The 8,128-nt window shown below is 34.3% G+C and overlaps 1 protein-coding gene across 1 annotated transcript; it reads right to left on the reverse strand.

Moving 5' to 3' along the window:
- Positions 1–363: 363 nt before the first annotated feature.
- LOC132053922 (uncharacterized) lies at positions 364–3,581 on the reverse strand. Its single transcript, XM_059446016.1, has 3 exons — positions 3,261–3,581; positions 486–655; positions 364–400 (listed from the first exon to the last, which is right to left on the reverse strand). Exons 1-3 carry the CDS (start codon positions 3,579–3,581, stop codon positions 364–366), a joined length of 528 nt encoding a protein of 175 aa, XP_059301999.1.
- Between the last annotated feature and the right edge of the window lie 4,547 nt (positions 3,582–8,128).

The following is an 8,128-nucleotide window of genomic DNA, read 5'->3' on the forward strand; positions in this document are numbered from 1 at the left end:
CCCCTAAATGGGAGTATGGGTTTGGGGAAGTTGGTCTGTAAGATTTTATTGCACAGCTAATAAGAAAGTAAAGATCCCATACACCTGAATAGGCAAAAGTATTTAAAAGTAGTCCAATTGAGTAACTGTAAAGTCCGAAACCAAAAGTCACTACTCACTACTCTCAACATCGTGCACCATGATTCGAATTGAAATTTCTTGAACAGAGGTATTTTTTTTATCTGGGATTATTTCAATTCGGATTGCATGAATTTAAAAACGGCAGTAACGGGTGGCCGACGCACTTCCAAATAGGTTGTTGGTACTAATACGTCCTTTAAATTCCCAAATTTTCCACTTGGCTCATCTTTTAGTTCTTCCTCATCAACATCCCCAGGAACCGCATGAAGCCAGTACATAACTGCAATATGAATAGTCCACTTAAAAAGACTGCTTGAACTTGTATTACTTTTTTTACAATGGTTTTTAATTAAAAAAAGGCTTACCAATCATCAGGATCAGATTTAACAGCTTGATCAAAATAAGCATGGGCGCGAGATGCATCTTTTTGGGGTTCCAGCCATATTCGATCAGCATAAAGTGACAACACATTTCCATCGTTCGGGTTACAGTATTGCTCTTCCGTAATACACCTCTCGCTTTCTAAATCCTTCACCTATCATATTGTACAATCAATCACAATACTAATTGAACAAGTTAATCACATATATACAACAGTAATATTACTAGTAACTGGGGACGTAGCTATGTCTATGTCTATCGAAAGGTGATATAGACATCTTTAATCAAAATTAGAATTATAGTGCACATGCAGGTGAAATATTTTCTTTTGCACAAAGTACAGTATATCTTGAATATAATTGAACAGCATTAGTAAAATTCCTAACTTCGTTAATAGTCTTATACTAGTGCTTATGCCGATGATGTTATAATTTTCACATCTGGGGATGTCTTCTCTTTGAACTTAGTCAAAACAGTTTTAAATGATTATGCAAGTTGTTAAAAGCCCAGGCGATTAATGAAAATCAAAGTTGTTTCTTGGTTAGCCCTAAAACAAGTTCGGTGCCGGATTAAAAATGTTACGAGGCCATAGCACTAAGGAATTTCCTTTTATATATCTTGGATGCCCTATTTATATTGGTGGGAAGCTTATATCTACTTTCAGCGGATTACATCACAAAGGTGGTTAGGAAAACGTCGAGTACAGCAGGTAAATTGCTATCAATTGGTGGCAAGCAGATTACGATCAAGCATGTACTACAATCTCAGCCAATATATCTTTTAGCAGCATTGAAACCTCCCAATGAGATTTTTCTCCAAATAGAAAGATATATGACAAGATTTTTTTGGGGTTCAACTGATGAAAAAAAGAAGCCGCCAACTTTGGAATTCATGGGCTAAGATGTGTTATCCAATTGAAGAAGGCGGTTTGGGCTTCAAAAGACTTACAGGATATCGGTGAAACTCTTGGCAATGAAGAGATGGTGGAGGTTTAGAGCTGAAAAAAAAAAGCAGTATGTTTGGATTTTTGAAAATCAAATATTCTAGACATGATAGACAGGAAGTGGAGAGCAGGTTTATCCCATTCGTGGCAAAGTATTCTGGAAGTAAAGGATAAAGTAGAGGAGCAAATGCTTTGGAAAATTAACTCAGGTTCATCAAATTTGTGGTGGGACAACTGGACAGGATTGGGGGCTTTAGCCCACGTTATCCTTCACAATGACATTGGCAGAAACCGCAGGGTGAATGAAATCATAGAAGATGGCTTGTGGAACATAGAACAACTACATCTGCCAGAATATCTTGCTGAACTTATTCTGGCTATTCCTATTGGAAACATCAATTCTTGGATAATCCTATTTGAATGGGTGTCAAATGGAAAATTCTCAACTTATACTTGCATGGGGAATCATCGGACAAAGTCAAGACAACGACCAAATTCTCCATGAGAATTTTTGGCACAAATATATCCCTTTCAAAATGTCTTTTCCTAGTTTGGAAAATGCTTAAAAATACAAATTACCTTTTGATAACATTATTAGTAGGATAGGAATTTGATGTTGATACTAAATGTTGTTGTTGTTTGCGGGCCAAAGATGAAACTATTCATCATACTTTCCTAGATGGTGAAATTTTGGCTAGGATTATATGGAATTTCTTTGGAATTCCTAGAGGAATTCCATGGGAACACAATACGCTTAAGGACTTTGTTGATGAAATGGTGGTGTCAGCGAAAAATGGTACGCACAGATCTTCTCAAAGTAATTCCTGTTGTCATTTTACGGGAAGTATGGAAATCAAGGTGCTCAACAGAGATATGGAAAATCAAAAATCTCAAAGGCTAGGGTTATTTACACAGTAGCTATCATATCGGATGTTAGTCACTAAGACTAACAATAACAAACGCTGGAAATGGCCTTGGCATGAACTTTGCAAACAAATTATGCTTTTGTCTCCCAAAATTGATTGCATAATTGTAATTGCATAATTGTAAGGTGGATTAGACCACCTTTGAACTAGATTAAGCTGAACACCGATGGCAGTCACAATTGTGAGGATGATATGGGAGCTGGAGGAATTGTCAGGGACAGTAATGGGAATCTCATCATGGCTTTTGCAAAATCCTTGGAAAGGGAATAGTAATCTAGAAGCTAAAAAAGCTAGCACATATGGAATGAAATGGTGCATCTCTAATGGCTTTGGACATAATTGCGGAAAGTGATTCTCTCATCATAATCAACATGCTTGAAGGAAAAATCAACATTGCTTTGGAGTTACAAGACTCTATTGATACAATAAAACAATTGCTCTCTCAAACAAACTACATTGCTCAACTCATTTATGAGAAGCAAATCAAGTGCGGATACATTGGCTAAATGGAGTATGAATGGTCAAGAAGAAATAGTCTTTGAAATAAAGAATCTTCCAAAAGAGGCAGTCGGGACTTACATTACGAATAAAGACAATGTGGCTTCCATCAGACACAAACAAAGGAAGAACATGTATGTATAAAGCTAAAGTATCTGAGAACTTCTCTTTTGCATATGGGAGTTCTAACCCCCTGTTCTAGGTAGTTTATGTTTTCATATTTTCTGTAAATGATTCACTTTGAGGTACTGGTTTTCCCAACCTCAGATATGTATACCTCTCCTTTTGCTGAAATAAAAGGGTTGCGCCTCCTTAAGGCGTAAAAAACAAAAAAAAAAAAAAAAAAGGGTCAGAAGGAAATTGTGGATTGAATAAATTAAATTATTACTTACCTCTTTCAAGAACGTGGCATAGTTTGCTAGTAGAAGTGCATTACCGGGGTTAGTTTCGATCATTTTCTTGTAGTAGGCTTCTGTACTCTCATGCCCATACCCACTGTTTGAATCATGATAACCCGAACCCGGCCCACCTCCACCATCCGACCCACTGCCTCCTCCACCACTGCCATGCATTTCACCTTCATCGCCTTCCCCTACTACTAGTGCCTCCAATACTCTCTCTTTATAATAATATCCTTTTTCTTTGACATTTTCCTTGTTGGGTCTTTTGACAATATTATTTTTCGTATGAGCAGAAGGATTTAGGGGCTCCATTTCTCGCATGCAACAACAGCTTGTTGCAGCATGCTTGGACGTGGCCAGGTTTTCATTATGTAAAAAGGACGCTGATAGCGTCCTTGTAAGTAACGATCCAGTGGATGAGGTGGATATCCATGAATTAAGTATAGGACGCGATGATGAGCTTGTTAATGACATGATAAGTTAGAGATAGAGTGGGCTTGATACTCCTTTGAATTAGGAGAAGATACATTTGGTTTATGTCTTACATCGAGGCTTTTATAGAGGAAGAAAATTAGGGAACGATGAAAAGAATAAGAGGCCCATGCGCCGATCGAGCTTAGGTGATGCAAGGGTTCATCCAAATATTCTTTCTAAAAAATTACAATATATAAAAGGTTAAAATTACTTGTGCATAAATATATATATATATATATTAGAGTAATTGTTGAATTTTCTTGACTTCATTGTCATTTTTACTGTTTTATATTTTGAATTTTTTTTATTAAAAATTCTAACTTAGACACTAATAAGAGCCGGATTAATTGGGCAATGTGTGAACTGAGAAGCGACGAAGTTGTTGATTGAATGATGTTGGTGCATAAGAGTTGAAAGCGTCACAGTATCAGTCCAGCACCAAAGGTTCGCTTAATAGAACTCAATTAGACTCTGCGAGAAGATTTGGCTTTAAATTCGATTAGACTTCTTAAGAAATATTTTCTTCTCATCAAATTACAAATGATTATGAAAGATCACTTTCGGGGGAAAAGAAACAGTTATTATTTGCTCCCTTATTGATTTGATAAGTAAAAAAGAGATTTTTGCATCCGGAGATTTGATGTCCAAATGGAGTGTATGAGCAAATGGACATGAGTAGAAAGAGACAAATCTAGAATTTAAAATTTATAAATTTTATATTCTAATTGTTACTGAGTTTTAAATTTATAATTTATATATGCTAATTATTTTTTATATAGATACATGAGCTAAACTTATTACAATATTCTTACAAGCTCGTACCATAAATAATGGAGTATATCTTCCCATGTTGGGATGTCGCTCTCCATACTTGTTGTACTTGTTAACGTGCATCCAATGTTATTTCGACACGACAGTTGAAACTCGTGGGAAGCACAAGGGCTTTTGCTCTGGAGATTTGACGGCCAAGACAGGAGGACGGTCCTAAAACATTCCAACGTCGCTCTCAGGCTACTTGAATTAATGAGCCAACGGCATACGAGGTTTGTGGAAAAAACCTGCCGACAGCATAAACACCTACGATTACCATTTTAGAAGAAATTTATTCACAGTAAAAATATCTTAAATATGTTATGAAACTCTTATGAGCAAAAATATATGACATTAAAAGTAAAATAAAAAATTTAATATTAAATTATTTTAAATATATAAATATATTCTTTTTTAAACGAACTAACAAGAAATTAAAAAAGCGTCACGCAAAATAAAATATTCGGAAGTAATACATTTAAATTGTAATAGGAAAAGGGCATACTTATTGAGAACCGCAAACTCCCAAATCCAATGGTGAAATGGTTAGTATTAGTAAGCGATTGATGGGAAAGTATCGAGAAGAAGTTTTGGTGAATATATTGACCATTTAAATAGCTGATTGTCTTCAAAAAGTCTTTTATTCTAAAAGATTTAATTTAAAAGGTGTTATCCCTAAAGGATTATTCAAGTATGTTGGTTTGAACAGACACATAGAGATATTATAAATACCTTGTTATTAAAATAAAGATGGATCGAGATTTCACTCTCTCTTTCATTTTCACTACAAATCACAATATTATGTTCTTGCGGGAAATTCGAATTAATTGCTGATATTTGAATTTCATTGGCTTTGTAAATCCTGGAGGAATTTTGCCATCATCCCTGCCGCAACGAAGTGGGAGGCTTAAACTCTTTAAGGACAAATATTACTCTATCAAAGCCAGATTATTTCTTCCTCACTTCTGAAAACTATATTTTTCTAACAAAAATGTCGAGATTCTCTAAAATGTTCACAAGTTGAGAAGCTTGATAAATTTTTGGGATAGTAATACTACGGATCGTTTGATTTGGAAGCAACTTATGCAAGGATAAATCAATAATATTGGGATTATAATGTAGAAAATTCTAGTGTAAGTCAACATATATTGATATAATAATCTGAAAATAAACTAATGACATTTTACAAATAAGTTGAGGTTGCATGCACTTATATCAATATAAAATTGATAAGAATGGTAAGCAAGTCTTAAATTCTCCAGCCTCGTTGTGCATTGACGGATGTCTAAGGACTAAAATCTAGCGCGCAAAACAAGTGAAACATTGAAGATCTCTTAACACTTCGGCTAGAAATTAAAATTCATTTAATACTATAAGCAATTTAAGATTTTAAGTTACTAAATAAATATCAAATCTAACTGTCAACATATATTGTTAATACATTTTTTTAGCTAAATATATGATTCGAGTCTAAGTGCGGTCCATTAGGTGGCAACAACTTGTACTCTAATGCAACGACGACACGAACACAAGGTGCAGGAAAGAGGCCCCCTTCCATTTTTTAATATAAATAACAAAAAATGTAATAATAGATACAGACAATTATAATTGAAAACAACACAGAACAGGTACAAGTTCATTTTTAAACCAACAATAAGACTTTCCACTTTTTTTGCATTATTAGTTAGTTGTCCCTTTTGCTTGATAATGTAACGGGTGGCAGGGCGGATATCCTCGGTTTCCCATATGAACATTATGGAAATTTCTCGCCAAGATGAACCTTTTTCGAGGCTCGGGCTCCAAGATCGATCGGGAAAAAGACTTGGCGAACGAAGAGGGGTTAAAAACCATGAAGGGGAACGGGAAAATCCCCATCTGGATATTTCGACCGGATCCTCCTGTTCGGTTACTTTTTTAAAAAGTCTATTGGACTTCCCCATATAAAGAAGTCCCCCCTTTTTTTTGGGGCATGTTTTTGACAACGGGGAAGCATATTCATATATCAAGCAAGTAATAAAATCACCGGAACATTCATCTTCTTAATCCTTATTTCAATTTTTAAATTTTGTCATTTGGCCCGACATCAACCCCACACCCCTTCGAGGTCAATCGGTTTCATGTTAGATCGCACTTTGCTTCATTTTATTATCTTTTTAGAATCGACATTGTATTAAATTAAACCCCGTATCTTTGGCTTACTTACAAAATTTTAAATTTTTATCCCAAATTTTTGGGGAAACGGGGTAAATATGAAGTTCTCCGCATCCACCTTTTTCAGATTAAATGATTCAATTAGTCAATAAATTATTAGTATTAATATTAACCATTTATCATGTGTTTGGAAATAGTATTTATTATAAAACAATTATTTATTCATTTTTTAATAAAGAGTTTAATATACCATATACTAGGATGTGTGTCCTTTACTTATATAGTAGATGATTTAGTGTATAGAGTTTAGCTTATACACGGAAGATTAAATCATCGGTTCTTATAAGTATAAAGTTTATGTTCACAATCTAAGATGGAAATTGAACAAAACCATGATGATTGTAGCACAAGATTAAATATAATGTATCTTCATTATGGAACGATAGTTTGTCTTCTTGTTAGTACATTTGTACTATTGAACGGACCATTTAGAGATAAGTGTTTTTGTACTAATATATGAAACAACCTCTCTAGCTCATTAAATGTACTTATACTCTTAATCTTGATATGATTATTATGATCAATGTGATTTGTTCATTATTTTGATTTATTAAAAGTGTACGACTCAATTGGGTCTATGTACTCCTGTAAATGATAATGGCAAAATACATTTGTGAAATAATAATTAGTTGATAATCCATGTCTCGACTTTGAGATTGATGATATCCCTTTAGATGCTTATCGCCTCATGTAAAAACTCTAGTGGATTTTGTATCCGATCTCTGATATAAGTTAAGCGGAAATATAAAAGATTCAATTAGTCAATGAATTAAACTGTCAGTAATTTAATTTAATGTAATTGATTGGTATTTGTAATCTTAACATGGGGAGTTAAATAAGTTTTAATGGAGATTTCGAAATTGAACTGAGGAGTGCAATTACGAATTTTTAGTGGAATAATTCATAATTTATTATGGTAGGATTAATTCGATATTCAAAGTAATTCCATAATAAGAAGCCTCGTTAAGTAAATTATGTGGTCCCCCGTGCCCGAATAATAAAGAATTAAATGGAATCCGATTTCTTGGTGGAAAAGAAAGATCTAGCAGGTTTGGGAAAAGGGTTTAAATCCCTAAAACTTATAGTTATAAAAAGGGTCTTATTCATAAGGAGGCTAGTTTTTTTACAATTTTCTACACTTTTTCTATAGAAATTCGCCCACACAAATTTCGTAGATTCTGGTATTACTCGGGTTATACGGTAGAAGACCGTGGAACTGGAGGATGAAAGCGTGGATGGTTTTTGCTCGTGCTTGAAGGCTAGATTCGAGGTTGCATTCATGTTTCAAGAGATAAGTATCAATTTTATGTTTGATTAATATCTTGATTAGGTTGTCTTATTTTGAAGTTGATCCCGGTTTTTTT

This window comes from Lycium ferocissimum, chromosome 4 (assembly GCF_029784015.1).
Source record: "Lycium ferocissimum isolate CSIRO_LF1 chromosome 4, AGI_CSIRO_Lferr_CH_V1, whole genome shotgun sequence".
Lineage (NCBI taxonomy): Eukaryota > Viridiplantae > Streptophyta > Magnoliopsida > Solanales > Solanaceae > Lycium > Lycium ferocissimum.

What these genes read in the sequence shown, in the direction of transcription:
- LOC132053922 (XM_059446016.1), bottom strand. Translation starts at nt 3,581, where the DNA reads ATGGAGCCCCTAAATCCTTCTGCTCATACGAAAAATAATATTGTCAAA. An exon ending in ATGCCACGTTCTTGAAAGAG is followed by an intron (nt 656 to 3,260) that starts GTAAGTAATAAT and finishes ACAATATGATAG; the next exon opens with GTGAAGGATTTAGAAAGCGA. An exon ending in AAATCTGATCCTGATGATTG is followed by an intron (nt 401 to 485) that starts GTAAGCCTTTTT and finishes TTCATATTGCAG; the next exon opens with TTATGTACTGGCTTCATGCG.